The sequence below is a fragment of the Psammomys obesus genome, unplaced genomic scaffold (assembly GCF_907164565.1).
Source record: "Psammomys obesus unplaced genomic scaffold, mPsaObe1.curated_primary_1811, whole genome shotgun sequence".
NCBI classification, from domain to species: domain Eukaryota; kingdom Metazoa; phylum Chordata; class Mammalia; order Rodentia; family Muridae; genus Psammomys; species Psammomys obesus.
In genome coordinates this window covers 37,924,437-37,945,993 of record NW_026596040.1, presented here as the reverse complement: position 1 = coordinate 37,945,993, position 21,557 = coordinate 37,924,437, and the positions used below count along the sequence as shown (strand labels likewise).

The following is a 21,557-nucleotide window of genomic DNA, read 5'->3' as shown; positions in this document are numbered from 1 at the left end:
GGTGTGTGCCACCATGCCCGGTTGCCCTCTGTCTTTTAAGAGGACCTGCATCCATCCATGTTGTGCACATAAACTCCCATAGATGAGAATACACATACACACACACAATAAACAAATCTTAAACAAAAATGCCTGAATAGTCACATCTGCTCAGCAAGATTGACAGGAGAGACTTTCAGGATTGCTTGTTTTAATTTAATTATGTTTTATGTGTGTGGTTCCAGGGATGAAACTCATGTTATTAGGCTTGCTTGACAAGTGCTTTTACCCATTGAACCATCTTGCTAGCCCCGGCTTTCAAGGTTTCATTGTGAGATTCAATTTTGTCTGTACTTCAGGTTTAGCTGTCTTATTTCAAAGCGTTGGGTCAACGTTACTCTGCCAGCATATTTGTTTGTTTGGTGTCTTTGAATTCATATACGCATCTCTGCATGTATATGAGTGCACATGTGCCACAGCATTCACGTGCTCGGGCCAACCTCCAGGAGCTGGTTTTCTTTCAGATGTGGGTCCTGGAGGTTGAACTCAGGTTTTTGAGCATGGCTCTAAGTTCTTTTACCCTCTGGTACTTGTGTTTTTTCAATAATTTGACAGGCAACAGATTCAAAGTTTAAAAAGCATAGTTCAGAGCAAAATTGAGAGTATAAGCAGAATTGAGAGTATATTGCAGAATTGTTTCTAATAACCCAGGCTTCAAAGCAACCAGCTAAAGAAATGACCAAGGAAACTGGGGTGAGACTTGTAAATATGGCTTATTCCCTTATCATGTTTAACTGGGTCTCATCTTCCCTAAAGGAATTTGTTGAAGTGTGGCATGTAGTATCAACAGTACTGCAGACTTCTTGTTTAGCCAGTTAATAATTATGAAATATCGTATTGTCAGAACCACTCTTGCAAGTAAATACAATGAGTTCTTCTGTGCAGTACTACCCTTGGCGGTGCAATTTTTCTGGAGTAGCAAATGGGCTCCTTACCACTTCTTTTTTAGTAGCCAGCTACACTGTATCATTGTATCACAGATTCTGGAGTCCCATGCTCTGCCAGATAATATCTGTGTGAGGGTGCCAGATCCTCTGGGACTGGAGCTTCAGACAGTTGTGAACTGCCATGTGGGTTCCAGGTCCTCTGGAAGAACAGTGCTCTTAATTGCTAAACCATTTTTCAGCCCCAGATAACTCACCTTTGACCCATTGATATAGTGAGAGGAATCTAATCTTATGATTGTCCTAGTGATTGGATATACTATTCCCAACAACAAAGTGAAGTATCCTATAAAATAACAGGAGCCAGTTGGGTGGATCTCTGAGTTTGAGGTTAGTCTGGTCTACATAGTCAGTCCCAGGCCAGCCAAGATTACATAGAGGGATGCTGTGTCAAAAACAAAAACAAACAAACAAAAAACCACACACACATAGGAGAGGGGTATGTGAAGTAAAGGTGGTAATTAGAAAACATTTATTTATTTTTAGTTTATATACAGGCAGGTGTACGCGTGGGTGTGGGTGTGTACATATGTGTGAGTGGGTGTGAACATTTGGAGGTCAGAGGACAAAAAGTTCTATCTACTATGTGAATCCTGGAGATCAAACTCAGCTTGTCAGACTTGGCGGCAGGTGCCTTTATCTGCTGAACTATCTTGCCAGTTCTGGCTTCACACTTTAAAAAAGTATATCATCATTTTCTACTTCCAGCTATTTGATTAGTCCTACCAAAAAAAATCCACTCTTTGGACAGGGGAAAGCCCATGAGACTTTACCCTACACCTGATGAACACAACTAAGGAATGCTAAGAGCAGGAGAAATAGTCTTCCCCAGGAAGAGCACACCAGTTGGTTATCCAGTACCAAATAGGCAGCCCTGAAAACATGCATAAAAAAATAAAAGTTACACTATACAAACTGAGCAGATTTATGTATTTAGAAACACACACACACACACACACACACACACACACACACAGTAACAATGAAAAAAGACGCCATGAATTTGAAAGAGAGCACGGAAGTTCTGAAGGGAGAAAAAGGAAGGGGAAAGTAATTATTTTATAATTGCAAAAAGATAGTATAAAAAGAAAAAAATTAACTTTTTGATAATTTGATTGTTTGGCATGATTACACTTTGTGTATATCTTTCCTATTGTGTTTAGAGAACTTTATTAATTCCATTGTAGAGGGTTTTTCATGGCCCAATCCTGTGTTTAATTATAAGAAAATTATATTCTTGAGGGAAAGCTTTGTAGAATTTATTGATGAAAAAATGGCCCAAATGGTAGTGTCATGTCCAGAATAAAATCACTGTCCTCTTTTAGAAGACTTTTATGTTAGAGCTTTGAAAGATATTTTTTACATGATACAAAATTCAAGAGGTACAAAACTGCATTTAATAACATCTTCTATTTCTTGCCCCTCTCTTTCTATGTTGTTAAAGATCCTTCAGAGACTCTACCCTGTAGACAAAAATCTTAAGTACAATTGCTTGTGCTTAAACAGATAGTATGCTTACCTTTTCTATTCATGTAAGGTTTGCATGTGTTATATGTACATGCTTGTGTTGGTGAGTACATGTGTGCACCTGTGTACAGAAGCCAGAGCCTGATGTCAACTGTATTCCTAGATCACTCTTCACCTTGTGTTTAGAGACAGAGTGAGTCTCTGTCAAACTACAGCCCATAGATTTGGCTAGGCTGGTTGGCCAGTAAACGTAAAGATTCGTCTCCTGTTTCCCACTACCCTCAAGCACTGGGGTATAAGTGTGTGTAGTCCAAACTTAGGTGTTCATTGTGTACAGCAGGCACTTTACTAACTGAGTCATCTTTTCAGCCTCCTCATTTCATTTTTGTTCATGAGAGTTGCCATGTCATTTTGTATGAAGAGCCTTTTCCTTCTTAATGCCCACATTGTTTAGAAATATCCCAATAAGCTCACTGATGCTATTTATGGTTAATGCCAGTCCTTTGTGATTGGTTTGGAAATATTAAAGTGGCCTTAACCATAGTACTGTTGACATATTTAGGCGACCATAATGAAATATCATGTAAAAAGTTTAAGGATCTTAAATTGCAAACTAATTGTTTGATTGATATATACTATTGAAAGTAATAGTTAGTTTCTTAAACAGAAAGTAGTTCATATTCATTTGTGCTACCCATATAATTTATTCTCTGAGGAAACAAGAGTCATGGTCATTTTAACTAACTAGTTATTTGATTTTTAGGTTTTAGCTTTTTATTGAACATGTTACAGAAGAGTTTGGTCAAAAGACCATAGCTGGGCTAGAGAGATGGCTCACTTGTTGGTTAAGAGCACTAGTTCTTACAGATGATGTGGCTTTGGTTCCCAGCACCCAAATTGAGCAACTGTAACATTTGTAACTTTAGTTACAAGCCCTTTTCTGGCCCCTAGGGACACTTGCATAACATGTGGTGTACAAACATATACTCAGGCACAGACTCATGCACATAAAATAAGTAAATCTTAAAAAGGAAGAAGGAGGGGGAGAACAACAACAACAAACTAAACTAACTAAACAAACAGACTAAAGCCAATATCATTATCACTGTTTCAGGATTTTTTTCTTCCTTTAAGAGTAATTTTTATTCTTAAAAATTCTTATTTTATTCTCATATGAATATACAACATATGTATGTGTGCTTGAGGAGGCCAGAGAAAGGCTTAAGTCCTCTATAGCTGGAGCTACAGGCAGTTGTGAACTGCCCAATATGGGTGTTTCTCAGGTTCCCTGGAAAGGCAGTAATTTTAAAAAAAATTATTTTATGTGCATTTAGTGTGAAGGTGTCACATCCCTTGAAATTGGCATTACAGACAGTTGTGAACTACCATGTGGGTGCTGGGAATTGAACCCGGGTCCTTTGGAAGAGCGGACAGCACTCTTAACCACTGAGCCATCTCTCCAGCCCCGAAAATGGTTTTTCTTAATTTGATTGTTTTTGTTTTGTTTTTCGAGACAGGGTTTCTTTGTGTTAAAGCCGTGTTACAGCCCTAGCTGTCCTCGACTCACTTTATAGACAAGGCTAGCCTCGAACTCACAGAGATCCACCTGCCTCTGCCTGCTGACTGCTGGGATTAAAGGTGTGCATCACCATGCCCGGTGGCAGCAGGTGTTCTTAACTACTGATGCATCTTACCTCAGCCGCCCACTCTGTTGATTTTTGTTTCTTGCTTCCTCTTTCTTTCTCTGTGTAGCTCTGGCTGTTCTAGAACTTACTATATAGACCAGGCTTGAGCTCACAGAGACTCATCTGTCTCTGCCTCCTGACTGTGGTGGTGTGCTGCCACACCGCCTGCCCAGCTGTGCTTCCTCTTTTTTCTTCTGATGCTGCCGTGGACAGGGCTCCTGCAAGTGTGACACCAGCTGCAAGAGCAGGTCTAGCAGTCTCTGCAGTGTAGACGAGACGGTCAGTGCTGACATTGGCCGGGGCTTCGAAAAGTCAGACCAGGTTCAAAACCACACCAGCTGCTCTAATGAGCGCATTGCTCTTCCCTGTGCAGGTCACCTCATCATCTTGTACGATGAGAGCAAAGCAGATGCAGGCAAACATGGAGATAAGCCTTGGTGGACAGTGGGCATGATGCTGCGGAGACTGCTGTTGGGTGATGCTCTAGATGGAACGAGGCCTTTGTCCAGTGCAGCCTTAGCTTCTTTAGAAGACTGCACACCTTGGTAGCGCTGAGGAACAGAACAATAAATTATTTTTTAGGCTGATGCTATATTGTAATACTTTGAACAGGTCTAGTGCTTCCTTTCAGAACTAGACTTTGATGTGTTTTTATTATAATTGTCATAACTTTCATTTTAGTATTTTTTTTAGATATTTCAACTTAAAAAAAAACTTAGGAAGGGCAATTAAAAACAAAGAAATCATGAAATTTGCAGGCAAATTGTGGGATCTAGAAAAGATCATCCTGAGTGGGGTATTCCAGAAGCAGAAAGACACACATGGTATATACTCACTTATAAGTGGATATTAGACATAAAATATAGGATAATCATACTAAAATCTGTACACCTAAGGAAAGCTAATCAATAAGGAGGACCCTGGGTAAGATGATCAATCTTCATTTAGAAAGGCAAACGAGATGGACATTGGAAGAGGGAGAAAACAGGGAAGAGGACAGGAGCCTATCACAGAGGGCCTCTGAAAGACTCTACCCAGCAGGGTATCAAAACATATGCTGAGATGCATAGCCAAACTTTGGGCAGAGAGCAGGGAATCTTATGAAAGAAGGGGGAGATAGAAAGACCTAGAGGCAACAGGAGCTCCACAAGGAGAGCAACAGAACCAAAAAATCTGGGCACAAGGGTTCTTTTCTGAGACTGATACTCCAAACAAGGACCATGCATGGAGATAACTTAGAACCCCTGCACAGAAGTAGCCCATGGGAGCTCAGTGTCCAAGTGTGTTCTCTAGTAATGGGAACAGGGTCTGTCTCTGTCATGAACTCATGGGCTGGCTCTCTTATTTATTTATTAAATTTTTATTTTTTATATTAATTACAGTTTATTCACTTTGTATCCCAGCTGTAGCCCCCTCCCTCGTCTCCTCCCAGTCCCAGACGTCTCCCCCCCCCCCCCACCTCCTATGCCCTTCTCAAAGTCCACTGATAGGGGAGGTCCTACTCCCTTCATCTGACCCTAGTTTATCTGGTCTCATCAGAACTGGCTGCGTTGTCCTCCTCTGTGGCCTGGCAAGGCTGCTCCCCCATCAGGGGAGGTATCAAAGAGCTAGCCACTGAGTTCATAGAGACAGTCCCTATTCCCCTTACTAGGGAAACCACTTGGATTACTGAGCTGCCATGAGCTGCTGAGCAGGGGTTCTAGGTTATATCCATGAATGGTCCTTGGTTGGAGTATCAGTCTCAGAAAAGACCCCTGTGTAGATATTTTGGTTCTATTGCTATCCTTGTGGAGTTCCTGTCCTCTCCAGGAACTTACTGTCTCCCCCTTCTTTCCTAAGATTCCTGCACTCTGCCCAAAGTTTGGTTATGAGTCTCAGTTTCTGCTTTGATACAGTGCGGGGTAGAGTCTTTCAGAGGGCCTCTGTGATAGGCTCCTGTCCTGTCCCCTGTTTTCTTCTTCTTCCTGTGTCCATTCTGTTTGCCTTTCTGAATGAGGATTGATCATTTTACCTAGGGTCCTCCTTCTAGCTCAGCTTCTTTAGATGTACAGATTTTTGTGGGTGTATCCTATATTATATGTCTAGTATCCACTTATAAGTGAGTATATACCATGTGTGTCTTTCTGGGATACTTCACTCAGGGTGATCTTTTCTAGTTCCCACCATTTGCCTGCAAATTTCATGATTTCCTTGTTTTTAATTGCTGAGTAGTATTCCATTGTGTAAATGTACCACAATTTCTGTGTCCATTCCTCCGTTGAGGGACATCTGGGTTGTTTCCAGGTTCTGCTATTACGAATAAAGCTGCTATGAACATGGTTGAGCAAATGTCCTTGTTGTGTACTTGAGCATCTTTTGGACATATGCCTAGGAGTGGTATAGCTGGGCTGGCTCTTTGATCACCTCCACCTGAGGGGGAAGCAGCCTAACCAGTCCACAGAGGAAGACAAAGAAGCCAGTCCTGATGAGACCTGATAGATTAGGGTCAGATGGAAGGGGAGGAGGACCTCCCCTATCATTGGACTGGGGGAGGGGCATAGGAGAAGAAGTTGGAAGGAGGGAGGGATTGGGAAGGGGGAGGGGGCTACAGCTGGGATACAAAGTGAATAAACTGTAATTAATAAAAGTAAAATAAAAATTTAAAAAAGTATTTTAAAAAACTTAGTGAAGGGAGGGGAGGCTGTATTGTATGAGAGAATAAAAAAATCTTTAGGGATGGATTGTCAACAGAAGAATCAGTGTTTCTCTCTCCCTTGTCCTCGCCCCCCCCCCCCTTTCTTGGCAAAGTTTCATAGCTCTAGTTTGCCTTCATCTTATTATGTAGCCAAAGATGATCTTGAACTTTTGATCTTCCTGCCACTACCTCCTTATTGTTAGGCTTACAGGTATGCTTAATTATGCCTTGTTTGTATACTACTGCTTGGGATTGAACCCAGGGCTTTTTGTGTTCTAGGCAAACACCCAGCCCACCAACTCCCACCTAAATTTTATTCTACATTTATTTACTTATTTGTGGTTGGGAATATACAAATGTGCCACATACAGTGTGTATGTAGCAGTCAAAGGACAGCTATGGGAGTTAGTTGTCTTGTTTCACCCTCCGGGTCACCAAGACTGAACCCAGATTGTAAGGCTAGGTGGCGAGTGCCTTTTAGCCATCTTGCCAGCCACAACTCTCTCTTCATTTATTTTTATCAGAAAAGTTGGGCTTTTTTTTTCTCTCTTTAGTCCAAGGATATTTAAGACAAACAAATATTTTATGTTGTTAGCATACTTTATTGATGAAACTTCCCACTTTTTGATTTAGCTTATCTCTACTCCTTTTGTTGGCTTATATTTCTTTTAGAACTGTTAAGCATCTATGCTTATTTTTATTTAGTTAAAAAATTGGTGGTAATACAAATATGTTTATGAAGTAGACTACAGAAGAGTGTCTCAAATTAGTAAATATTCTAATAGGAATAAATATTTTAGCTGTCTTGAGTTTGTTAAGGAAACTATCACAGTGCCCATTTTATTAGAGAACAGGGCAATGCAAAGCAAACAAGTACATAGAATGTCATATTTGTATCAATAAATGGCACTTCAAATGTTAGATCAATAAAATAATTTTCTGATACTTTCTGGGTTTTGTCATAAAAAGAACTGATACTTGGTAGAACCAACTGGTGGAGATGCTGTATTATACTTCACTAGCATAACAGCATTTTGCGTCTGTTTGTGACTGTGGGGTCAGTATGGGTCCTTACCTTCTGTAACATTCAGTGGTCACAATGAGGGAGTGGCTTGCCCGGCTTCCTAGCATTCTCACGAAAACCCTCAGTTAATGAAGTTTGTGATATATAAGGTTATGGACTGGTGGTTAAAGGTTATGTTCTGCTCATTATTAATTAAATTTGTGTCTTTTATGGTTCTGGTAAGGACATTAGATTCTAAATTTAGCATATAAGGTGTGAAATGTGTAGGATGTTTTTCTTGTTTTTGAAACAAAATACCGAACATGAAACTCACTCAGTAGATGGACTGGGGGAGCAGCAGAATCTGGCCTTTGAGACAGGCTCACAAAATGGGCTGAAGCCCAACTCTCAGTCCATTTCAGCCTTGCAAATGCCATATTACATGGGTATACTACCATATGCTACCATGCCCAGATAGCTTTTTCTCTTAATCCTCCTTTGGGGGTATTGCAGAGAGGTTTGATTCATATAATTACTTTGGTTGCTCATTTGCTGAAAGCATGTAGTTGATTTTTTTTTAAAGGAAGCAGTGAGACGATAGCTCATTCAGAAGATCTGACTTTGATACCCAGAACCCATGTTAAAAAGTTACGTGCTGGGAGGCAAAGACAGGGGTCCCTAAAACTCGCTAGCCAGCCAGGATAGTGTAATTGGCTATCTCCAGGCCAATGAGGGACCATTTCTCAAAAACAAAAAGCAAACAAACAAAACAAAAAAAGCAGGTGAATGGCTTTTGAGGAATGACACAGGAGGTTTTTTCCTCTGGCCCCTACATGCACCTGCACCCCCACATGCATAAAAAACCCAACACCACCAACCCCTAACAACCCACAAATGTACATTAGATAGTTCTTCCTTTTACAGTCATTTCTTTTATTGGAGAAATTGAGTATAAAAGCCATAATTTTAGTTACAGTGATTCCCAGACTAGTGTTGTGTGGGGTGTTTGGTGGTCCAGTGGCATTGAATGTGATAGCAAGCACTTCATTACAGAACTACATTCCAGCTCCTTCCCCCTTTATGTCTTTGTGTGTGTGTGTGTGTGTGTGTGTGTGTGTGTGTGTGTGTGTGTGTGGTGTATGTTTGTGTCTGGGTACGGTTGATGCATACCTGTAATCCCAGCACTTGGGGAAAAAGAGTCTCCCAAGTTGTCCAAGTAGGCCTGGACTTTGGGAACCTCATACCTCAGCCTCCCAAGGAGCTGGAATTATATACCTGTGCTCTACCATGTCCAGCTTAGACTACTTTTACTTTTTTTTTTGTTATCTGTTTTGATAAAGGGTCTCATGTATCCCAGGAGGGCCTGAAATTCACTGTGGATACCTTTGAACTTCTAATTCTTCTGCTCTACCTCTCTAGTGCTGAAATTACAGGCATGTACCATCATGTCTAGTTCTATGTTGTGGTGAGGATTGAACCCTGGCTTCATGTATGCAAGGCAGGCACTCTGAACACCAACTGAATTAATTACATCTCCAGCTCTAGAATACTCTTATTTTAAACCGCTCTTTTCATTTATACTACAGTCAAGTACACATTAATTATATTAAAGTTTTTCAAAGATGTTTTTTAATGTTTTAAACCTTTCTTTTTTGGTGCTGGGGATTGAATTTAGGGCTTTATGTACCCTAAACAAGTACTATACTGCTAAGCTACTTTTCCAACCCTGTCTAAAGTTCTATACTTAACTCTTTTTTTACTTGCTATAATTATAGCAATAGAGGTTAATGGTCTGTTTTTTTTAAGTAGGATTTTGCTGGTACTAAACTCTTTGAATCTGATGGCCAAATCAAGGGGAGTATGGAAACATAATATCTTAAAGGTCTGCCTGAGTAGAAACTTTGGTCACTCACTTAGGAGAACAGCATGCTCTATATAGGTTATATAATCTTCCATTTCTAGTCATTGACTTCATGTGTTTTTATACAGGCTGCTTTCCTGTTGCATCTTTGATATCGTTTCCTAGACTCTGCTCTATGATTTAATTTGGAATTCTGAAATGAAGATGGAGGAGGCAGTGGGAAAAGTAGAAGAACTCATTGAGTCTGCAGCCCCACCAAAAACATCTGAACAAGAGACAGTCAAGGAAGAAGATGGTTCTGTAGAACTGGAATCTCAAGTCCCGAAAGATGGTGTAGCTGACTCTACAGTTCTTTCTTCAATGCCCTGTTTGCTGATGGAACTGAGAAGGGACTCTTCAGAGTCTCAGTTAGCATCTACAGAGAGTGACAAGCCCACAACTGGCCGAGTTTATGAGAGTGACTCTTCTAATCATTGCATGCTTTCCCCTTCCTCTAGTGGTCACTTGGCTGATTCAGATACTTTGTCTTCTGTAGAAGAGAATGAACCCTCTCAAGCAGAAACAACAGTAGAAGGAGATACTTCAGGAGTGTCTGGTGCCACTGTTGGGCGTAAGTCTAGGCGGTCCCGTTCTGAAAGTGAAACATCTACTATGGCTGCCAAGAAAAACCGGCAATCCAGTGATAAGCAGAATGGCCGAGTCACCAAGGTTAAAGGTCATCGGAGCCAAAAGCACAAGGAGAGGATCAGACTACTGAGGCAGAAGCGGGAGGCTGCTGCAAGGAAGAAGTACAACCTGCTGCAGGACAGTAGTACCAGCGATAGTGACCTGACTTGTGACTCAAGCACGAGCTCGTCAGATGATGATGAAGAGGTTTCAGGGAGCAGCAAGACAATCACTGCAGAGATACCAGGTAGAGGATGTTTTTTAAACTGACTGTAAAGCACCTGATGGCGTTCTCAGCTGTCAGACTCAGTTAGATGAGTGACACTTGAAAAAAATCCAGGACATGGCCAACTTAAAAAACAAACCTTTACTGAGTTGCCAGTGCACTTTAGCACATCAGCAGAAACATTAAGTGGTTAATGATAGGGGCAAGGTTATTTTTAAGAAATGGGATTCCCACAGGTCTTTCTCTGTAACATACTGTCTTATCTGAACGTCCATCATTGCCTTTTTAGCACTGCATAGGTTTACTACTCACTGTTCAGCATTATTACTGAGTACACGTATGTTTTCCTCAGGAACAGGCACCTTGCTTTACTATCCAGCCTCTACACTTGAGCTTACGGTGTCTGAAGTGATGCATTCTTTCATTACAGCTTTCTAATTACTGTTCCTCCTAAACCTAGAGTTCTGTGTGTTTTTCCCCAGGTTTAGTGGATGATAAACTAATTACCCATATTGCACATTTTTATCCTGTGTCACCCAAATTGTAAAGAATGTTTAAATTTTTCCCCCCTTAATCTCCCAGGCTTAAAAAAGTTACTTGGAAATTGGCTTGTGTCAGCTCTCATAAATAAAAGGGTCTGTAATTTATTACATGTTTAACATATTTGCTTTCCCTGTATTATCACATCTGATACTGTGCTACAGAGGCAGTCTTGAGATTTCATAGAGGAAGAGAGATGATACCTGAATCATTCTTAAGTGAAGAGTTCTCATTGAAAATTATATGACTAGGAATATTTTGTAAAGTAACTGATGCTTCGTAGGTCATGACAGCATTGTTTATTGCTGAATTAAAAAGGGAAAGTTTTGGTTTTCTAAAGGTTTATAGGTGATTTTTTTAATTTTAATTTTCTGTTTTATGCATAAAGCAACATATTGCTGATGTACAAAGGATATTTTGAGAAAAATCATATTGGTTATCTAAATTTATACTTAATCATGTAAACTCAATAGCAACAATGATTTAAAAAGCACTTTATAGGTGTTGAATGTATAACAGTAAATTTCTTTAATATAGCATATTAAATATGAGTTTAAACAGTCTTCAGAAATGCTTTTTACTGTGATAATACCTTATTGAATTCCTTTAGTAGTTCCTCATTTAAACTAATGGGAAAAAGAGTTAAATGAAGCTCATGAAAGAAGCAGACTTTTGGGTTGTTCTAGGGTATGATCTAGGTGTATTTCAGTTTTCTATTTAATATTATTTTTAAGGAAACCTTATTAAATACGTATAATATTGTTTGTGTATTCGTATAGTCTGTTTTAATCTATTAATCACATTTATGATGGATCTTCTGATACAGTACTTAATTCTAGTTATAAACAGGTTTTCATGTAACCACCTCAACATTTTGCCTTTTTATGGAAAGGGAGAAGGTGGGTTAATAAAATTCTTTTTAAAGCAAGAATCTCAGTGTAGAGGTGAAATGAGTAATGTCTAATAAGCACTCTATTTCCTTATTCTATAGGTTAGGTGTGCTTTGTTCATATCTGAGTATCAACCATTTTTAAGACTTCTGAAATGTTGGTATTCTTTGTGTTTGCCATCTATTCTGAATTATATACTAATCAAACATTGAAGTAAATTAATATTTACTATAGTTTCTATTTTTTATATATTAGTAAATTTTTGGCCATTGAGAAGAGGTGACAGTTTCTAAGGTAATTGTGGAAAATCAAACGGTACTTCAAGATGGAGGCTACTGTATGGCTGTGGTATGCACTGCTCAGATTGTTGGAGGGAAAGGTGGCACTATTCACACACAGGACAGGCATAAGTGGTCTTTTTGTTTATTATGCAAAGCACCAAACATTGAACTACCTAGTGTTTAAATATAAGGAACTTCAGGTCAACTATATTGTTATCTCTGAAAAGCTGTAGCCTTGTACAATTCTACTGTAACAGACACATACTTTTTTAATTTCTGGAGTCACATGACTTTGAGCAAGAAGGGAGACACACTCAACCTTTATAGCAAGAGTAGTTGTTGAAAAGTGCTGTGGACTGACATGAGTGAAACAACGTGGACATTCAGGTGAACTTATGTTGGATACGCCTAAGAAAATCTCTTGGATGCTGAACTTTGAGTTCACCTGTTTACACAGAATGGAAAACAAATTGGAACAGTAAAAAGTTTCCTACTATGTAATTTTGTCAAGCTACAACCAGTTTAATAATTCAGAAAATTTTATTTATAAGCTTTTGTTTAGTCACATCTTAGAAATTGAAGGAAGTATCCTGATTGTACTATATACCAAATAATTCAATAGTATATTTTCTTTTAAAGAATGCAGGTAATGATGCAGACTAGTACAGGTTTACTGACTTATTTTGATATGTTGGGAAGAAATTTTTATGAATTAAAAAAAAGTTAACTAGTAAGTCGCTTAGTATTGCATTGCACTATCTTGTTGAAGTTTTTGGAAATGTGGACAGTTTAAGTATCGGGAGGAATAAGGAGAAGATAATCTGGCAGTACTTTCATTTGGAAGACTTAGAAATATGATAAATTTATAGTATTTTATAGTAAATCAATGTAAAAATGCTATGTGATAGTTATCTTGAATACTCAAGGCTCTTATCAAATGCCTGGCTTATCTCTAGGTTTTGGTATGCTTTATATAATACCTTTGCAGTTTTATGATTGGAACATTTATATGCTTTATGTTTTCTTTACAGTTTATGAATGGAGCACTATTTTTCATGGGGACAGTTCTGTAAAGTCATTGGAGCTCTGTAAAGTTTGTTGATTTTAATTAATAAGAATATGGGCACTAGACTTCGTTAAGTTCAAGGACTTAATTTCGTGAGTAAACATGTGCATCAGTGTATATACGGGCATCCAGAAAACACTTTTTTTTTCTTCGCTGTAACTCTTCCTTTTCATTATTCGCTAGCATAGGATGATCCTGAAGGTAGCTCTGTCTCATCTTGGCTATCATGGCCTACTTTTGTGTGGTCAAGAGTACCATCGTGGCAGGTCAGAGTCAGTTGTCTTGGCTGGTGCTCCTTCTCTGGAGTGGGTGAGGGTGGATATTGAAGAACAGTTGTCTAAGATCACCTGAACTTTTAATTCATGAGAGGTAGTCAGACCAGTTCAGCCCCACCGAGCCAGCACCTCTGTACCTAATACCTACTACAAAGACAGATATGTTCACATGCGTTATGACGTATTTGCCTTGCCAATTTTTCTATGATTATTCTTAATCAGTTAATTCTTTTTTAAAAAAATTAAACATTCTTAAAAAGTAACAAATTGGGGCTGGAGAGATGGCTCAGTTGTTAATAGCACTACTCTTCCAAAGGACCCGGGTTCAATTCCCAGCACCCACATGGCAGCTCACTACTGTCTGTACCGCCAATTCCAAGGGCTCTGACACCTTCACACATAAAATAAAATTAAATAAATTATTTAAAAAAAAGTAACAAATTTGGGACTGAGAGATGGCATAGTGGTTAAGAGTGATTACTGCCCTTTCAAAGGCTCAATTCCTAGCACCCACATGGAATGGCTCCCAACTGCTTGTAACTAGCTCTAATGTCTCTGCTTGTACACACACAATTAAAAACAAAGATAAATACTTTTTAAAAGAAATAGTAAATTTTTAAGTTACTCATAACTCCATGCTTTAAAAATAAGTTTAAAATTTTTTTTCTTATTTTCATTTTTTTATGTGTACAAATGTTTTGCCTGAATGCATGTGTGTGTACCATGTATGTCCCTGGTACCTATGAAAGTCAGAAAGGGCTTTTGATTTCCTGAAATTAGAGGTATGGATGGCTGTGAGCCATGTGAATGCCTGGAATGGAATTTAGGTTGTCTGCAAGAGCAACAAGTGCTCTAACTATCGAGCCCCCTCTCCAGCCCCTCGTAATTTTACTTTTGTCAACATTTGACTATATCTTCTGTAATACGCAACATACTTTGTAATACAGGGTCTGTCTTCCTTTTCTTCATATCACTGCATTTTGAACCTTTAACAAAACATGTTATTCTCTAGATTATTTGGATTTTGAATAATAGTTAAATGTAAAAATAACTTTCCTATTGTTTGCTGTTTGGGCTGTTTTTATATTTTTCTGTTATAAGTAAGAATTTAGAGTTTCTGATCATATAATACTGTATTTAAAATATATTCTTTATAGTATCTTGGAGTTTGGGTATGTATTGTATTCTTTCTATAGATAAATATTTATTTAGTCTTGTTGATGTGGTGGAAGATTTGGAGCTTCAGGCTAATTTGTATTACTTTACTATTTAGTGAAATTGAAAAACTACCTTTGCTGCTTGTTTCTTCTGGTAAACAATTTTCATGTTCTTCACACATTTTTTTCTTGGCACATGTACTGTTTTTCTTAATTTGTAGGGGCTATTAATCTGTTGGGTATCTAATTGTTTGGAAAGATTTTGATAGTGATCTAAGTAGTGGGGACTCATAGTTTTCAGACGCTTAGAGTCCCCATGAAGCACTGGCCATTGACCTTTCTCCTAGGGTGAAGTTGAAGTGATCCTCAGTGAATGAAAGTTTCATTTACTTACTGTAAATAACTGTCTGTAATCTAGAATTAGTTTAGTAGCTGTTTAGGAGACATGGTAGATAATATTGTTAATAAAATACAGAGGCAGAACAGTCAGGTAAAAACTACTTTGAGCTTAGTAAGTGCAGACTAGGCTAATAAGATTCACGCAGTTTTTAATTAGCTTGTGTTTTTTAATGGCCCTTTAAAAATTCTGATACCCAGGCCACACTCCAGCCCAGTCAAATCAGAGTCTACTAGGGTCTGACCCTAGGCCCAGTGCCTTTAAAACTCTGCAAGTGAACTAATGGTTCAGTTAGGTAAGCCAGGCTGTGTGACATGACTTGGGGGATGGGGTCAGGGAGGGGAGTGTAAAACTGGTAGTCTGTTTGAGTTGCCAGTGGGTTTGATATTTTAGAAAATGGAGCCTGCTTTTTAGAAATCAGAGTTGTATACTGTGCACAGTTCTATATTAATTAATAGGCATGGGTACCTCTATCTCCATATAAGTGAAATGTTTGTGGGTTTTTGTTGTTTTGTTTTGTTTCTTTCTTTCTTTCTTTTTTTTTTTTTTTTTTTTTGACACACTGTCTTATTCGGTAACTGGCCTTGACTAGTGATCCTGGTACCTCTGCCTCATTTGCCACTATGCCCACCCTAAGTGTTTTTACATACATTGTTTAAGTGTTATCTGGATGTTACAGTGCCTATATGTTAAATTTATAGGTTTTGAAATAGCTCTCCTTTGGCAACCTCTCATGTTAAGGTAGTAAGATACATTATTTACATCCTTATTATCTAATAAAACAAGTGTCTACAATAACTTTGTATATACAACACAGACTGTACCTTAGTATCACTAAAAAGACCATGCTTATATGAGATGAGAACATTGTCCCTGCTTTTAAAAATTTTAAATGGACTTCTTTTTAGTAATTTTCAGTTCACAGAAAAATTGAACAAGAATCCTCCCAAATTCCTGCCTCTAGATATAGCCTCCTATTATCAGTGACCTAAATCAAAGTATATATATATTATAATTTTTTTTACAATGATAAACCTATGTTGATCTTCTGTTATCACTTAAAGTCCTTTATATACTGCTAAGGTTCACTTAGTTTTTCTGAGTTTTGTAGATTTTGACAAATGTGTCCCTCCCCCCCCCCCCCCCCCCCCCCCTTTTAGCTTGAAATTCATGCTTTGTTAGTGTTTATAGCCAGTAGTCTTCTTTTTGAGGCTGGGACTTCTGTTACCATCCTCAGTGAGTGTGTTCTCATCATTTCCTAAATTCAGTATATATTCATTGAGAAATAGATAATGGCAGTATTTAATAGATCAGCTTTCTGATTTCTAATCTATACTTATTGCTATCCAGCTAAAAGGAAAATGGATACTCTCTTTAAAATTCTGCTGAAGCTAACCAAGGTGGTGCCATCTCTAACCCCAGCATTCCAGACACTAAGGCAGGGTTTACTGCAAGGCTGGGCTGTATAGTAAGTTCAAGGCCAGTCTGAGCCGCCTAATGAGACGCTGTCTCAAGGACCACAAGAAGAATAAAGTATAAATTGTATTTGGTCTGGTTTTCCTGAAGCTAATGTACAGTCGAGAAGACACACCCTTCTCATGTACCTAGAGGAGTATCTAGTCATATATCTAGAGGAGGTGCTTTGTTTTAAAACACTTTTAAAGTAGAGACAGAGACAGTAGAGAAAGTAGTCAGGAGAAGATGAGGAAGATGAAGTTAGAGGACATGTAGGTCACAAACTTAAGTGGTTTTTATTAAGTAGGATGGTGTAAAAATTTCCGCAGACACATGTAGGTACAGAAAAATGGATGGCATGATTTAAAAGTTCTTAGTGTCTGTGGTTATTCTTGATAATGAGGCATTCTCATTATCTTTTGCATCTTTGTAAATAGCCACTAAATTATAAAATGAGCCATGTTTTTAGAAATAACATGGAGTTATCTGGTAGAACAATTCATAAGATTGTTTTTTCCTATTCTGTGTGTTTTGTTTTTTTTTTGTAGTGCTAGGTATCAAGTCAACCAAGGCCTTGCACATTGCTAGGCAAGTGTCTATTACTGAACTATATCCCAAGCCCAAGCCTGTTCTTCATACGATTTCTTGATGTAGGTAGATTGTATAAGCTCAGTCTTGATTGTCAGACATTTTATTCAGCAAGTATTTGCATACCATATATAGTGTTGGGGACATAATAGTGGATGAAGTCTTTTCCCTCATGAAATAAACTCTTCCTTTAGTAGCCAGATAAATGCATTTATTAATACTAGATGGTTCTTTACTGTGAATAATAGTGATAATAATAATAATGCATTAGGAGATAAAGATGGAGTGGGAGTTGGATAGAAAAGCTATTGTAAACTGTGCATGGTGGCACACTCCTCTACTCCCAGTACTTGGGAGGCAGAGCTAGGCCGATCTTTGAGTTCAGGATTAGCCTGGTCTATATAGTGAGTCCAGGACAGCCAGGGCTGTTACACAGAGAGATCCTATCTCAGAGAGAGAGAGAGAGAGAGAGAGAGAGAGAGAGAGAGAGAGAGAAAGAGAAAGAGAAAAGTTATTGTAGTTAAGGGAAGAATAGTTTGTATAGGGCCATATCTTAAACCAGAATCTGGTGAAACTACTCTTCTATAGAATATTAATACCTGTTTACATGCTCATGTGGTTAGAATATACTAGATTATTATACTAGGTTTCTTTACTGCAGGACAACTTAGAACTATTAATATATCCTATGTTATCCTATTCCATCTCTCTCTCTCTCTATTTTTGAGACAAGGTCTCATTGTAGGCTAGGCTGACTTCCAGTTCAAGAAGATCTTGAACTTCTGACCCACCCCCATGCCTTCACCTTCCAAACATTGGTATTACAGGGTTATAGGAACGCATCCCCACATCTGGTTTCCTACAGTGTTGGGAAGTGAACCCAGGCTTTGTGCGTGCTGGGCAAGCACTCTGCATCTTCCATCCTTAGCCTGCATACCCCATACTTAAACACAAAGCTCCTTTGCTTCCTTTTAACACCCTGGATGACACTAAGGTTTTTGTAAGACAGGCCCAGAAGTACGCATAGATTCTGTACATTCTGTATTTGGTTTTTCAATACAACTAAAAAAAAAAAAAAACTAAAGCTTTCAATCAGGTGAGAGTACCTTGTGATGATTAGTTATGGGTTCACCTGACAAAGTATTGCCTTTAGAATTCTAAAGCCAACACAGTTAAAAATATTCAAATACACAGTGGTTCTCAGCCAAGCTGTGCATTAAGAATTATCTTGAAAACTTAAAAAAGCAAAATAACCCTTAGATATCTTAGAGCCACCCCAGGTTCTTAGGTTTGCTTAGCAAAGGCTAAAAACCATTTAGCTGCAGGTAAGAGCCAGTCATAAGTAGGAGAACACATTTTCCCAGATAGATCCTTGAAGCTGTGGGAAAGGGTAGCATCATCTGAGATTAGTATTGGATTTCATTATAGTAGTTATTTTGACTTGGTTAGTGAATTTCAGCACAGCTTATCAGTGCTATACCAACCACACTTAGAGAAAAAAAAAAAAACAACAAACAAACCAAAAAACAATGCTGCTACCACTTTCCTGAGATAAGTGTATTTAGATAAAAATACACTTTTCTAGATTACTAATGTTTTGTCAAGTGGCCTTAGTGTCTCAAAGCTGACATCAGCTTTCTGCTAGGGGGATTTGGATGAGTTTTTAAGGAAACAGGAAATGTCAGGATACTTGACAAGGGGTGTGTCAAGTGATAGTATCTGTACAGGCAGTGTTCTAGAGGGTGCCAGTGACTGTGGCTGAATTACAGAGACAGGCAGAGGTCCTGAATGTGTATGGGAAGCAAACTCGCTTTGACACTGGTGAAGACTGGTCAGCCATCAACCCAGGGTACCCAAAAACTCAGCTGATTACTCCATGAATTTTTCCTCACCCACTCAGGTACCCACAATAATCCTTGTTACTTCTGAAGTTCCTTGCCCATTTGAAGTTGACAGTGTGTTAGAATTCCCGAAGACATAGTAGTTTCTAGTTAACATCACTGAAAATGGGAAAATTTCTGAATCACATGGGAAATTGTCACTTAAGTGTGTTGTCTGCTTTATGGATTAAGGAAAGTATACTTTTGTCTATTCAGAGTTTCTTTTGATGACATTTTAAAGACGGCATAGTAAACAGGTTTTTTGTTTGTTTTCATTTTTTAAATTAGATATTTTTAGCTGAACTTTGTGCATATAGCCATAATCCCAGCATTTGGGAGATAGAGAGGCAGGAAGACCAGGAATTCATAGCCAGCTTCTGCTATAGAAAGAGTTTGAGGCTAGCCTGGGGTACGTGAAACCATTTCCAAAAACAAACAAAAAAGTATTTAAAGCAGAAGGCAGCAGTTTGATAAATTATAGCTTGTGTTTTATTTGTATGTTGGAACATAAAACCATATTTTGGAACAAAGGTAGAAAGGAATGATTTTCTCTTTTATGCTCGTTCATGCAAAAAACAAAACAAAACCTAAATACAAAATTTAGTAAAAAGAGACAGCTCAATAAAAAAACTCATAGGTAGTTGATAACTTGAGAATCTCTTACCATTCATTCCATAAACTGTCACCTGACTCTGAAATCCTGTAATTTTTTATGAAGATTATGAAAGAATACTACATGAACATCTTTTATTCCTTATTATTCAGTGAACTAATTTGTCAATAGTCTTTTTTAAATTATACTGTAAATGAGAAGCATGAATTGCTTTCTTGAGTAAATATTTGCTTTTGTACCAACTATGCAGCATACTGTATGGAATACCAGGGCATGGTAGTGCAGGCATGTAGTTCCAACATTTAAGAGGATCAGGAGTTTGAAGTCAGTCTGGGTCATAGCAGAATCCTTCCTTAAGAGAAGGGGGAAAGGCCAGTTTACTGAGACTGATTTTCTGCATGAAGAAAAATAGTACAATAGTTCCCCTTAGCGGGAGAGGATGTGTTCTAAGATTTCCAGTGGATGCTATAAACTGCATACAGTAGCAAACCCTGCATATAGTTTTTTTTCTTGTATGTACATCTCTACTATAAAGCTTAGTTTATAAATTAGACATATTAAGGTTAATAACAATAATAAAATAGATAAAAGCTGTTGTCTCAAAGTATCCTGTTGAACAGTATTCACTCTTACTGTGGTGTAGTAAGATGACAGATAGTAGTGCCTACATAGTGAGGTGAAAATACTGGCCTAGAGTTGGGCTGTTAGCAGAAGTTACTTGAACAAAAGTACTGTAGTATTAAAACGGTCTCATAGCTGAGATGGGTTTCCTTTGGGGATACTCTGGACAAAGGGATGATTCAGAGCTTGAGCTCAGGGCTGTGGAAGATTTCATCTCACCACCCAGAATATTGTGCAAAATAAAATTTGTGAATTAGTCATTTTCTTCATTTTCCCCTTTATTATTTCAGTCATCAGTTAACTGCAGGGAACTGAAATCATGGAAAATGAAACTGTCCTTATTGGGACAATACTGTATTTTTCATCGTTACATAGATTTTAATTTAGTTTAATTTTAGTTTAATTTAGTTTAATTTTGAGTTTTAAATTAACCTTGGCAGATAGCAGTCAGTTGAATCGAATGGGTTTTCTAGTTGTTAGTGAAGAAGGTTATTTAATATACTTGTTTAATTTTTTGTTCATTCTTTAGATTGAAAATAAAGTCTTTGGTCATGTTAAAAGTCTCCAAAGGGAATAAACGTATTGATGAGCTTGTTGGACATGGTGGTATAATCCTTTAATCCCAGAAATGGGGGAGGTGGAGGCAGGAGACCAGGAGTTCAAAGTCATCCTTGGCTAGCTAATAAATTCCTCTGCCCCTGACACAAAAACAAAAGCCTTGCAGGATGATAGATGTGTTTATATGTGGGATTTTTAAATAAAAACCTTTTTAAGGATTTTTAGGAATATGGCCATGGACAGCTAAATTGACATGAAAACCTTCAGTAGGGATATGTAATTTTGCTAACATTAACTGGTTTGTTAGCAAAGTTTAAGTTCCGTGTTTCTGCAAGAGAAACTTGGTTTTTTCCTTTGCATCAATGAAAAAGATTAGTTTTATTACTTGATGTGGTTCCAACTTAGGGAAAAACATCAAATTTTGTGTTTTGTATGCTAGGCAGTATATTTAGAATTTTATATGTAAAAAATTAAAACCTGTAATTCATCTTAATATTTATCAGTAATCTTATATGAAAAAAAAAACCGCTGTTATCTCCCTACTTATTTTGAGACAGGATTTCTTATAGTGCAGCTGGTCTTGTGTATCTGAGGACAAGCTTGAACTTCTCATCCTCCTGTCTCTACCACACCTAGTTTATAAGGCACTCAGGCTCCAACCCAGAGCATCA

General features: G+C 38.1%; 1 protein-coding gene across 3 annotated transcripts in view; it reads left to right on the top strand.

Annotated features, from left to right (window-relative positions):
- The window catches only part of Ark2n (arkadia (RNF111) N-terminal like PKA signaling regulator 2N), an 86,611-nt gene that overhangs the window by 27,788 nt on the left and 37,266 nt on the right, over positions 1-21,557 (top strand). For all 3 annotated transcript variants that reach the window (XM_055622541.1, XM_055622542.1, XM_055622540.1), the window contains exon 2: positions 9,802-10,586. In XM_055622541.1, the coding sequence (XP_055478516.1) occupies positions 9,872-10,586 (715 nt within the window). In that variant the 5' untranslated portion in view covers positions 9,802-9,871. The remainder of the gene's footprint in view (positions 1-9,801; positions 10,587-21,557) is intronic.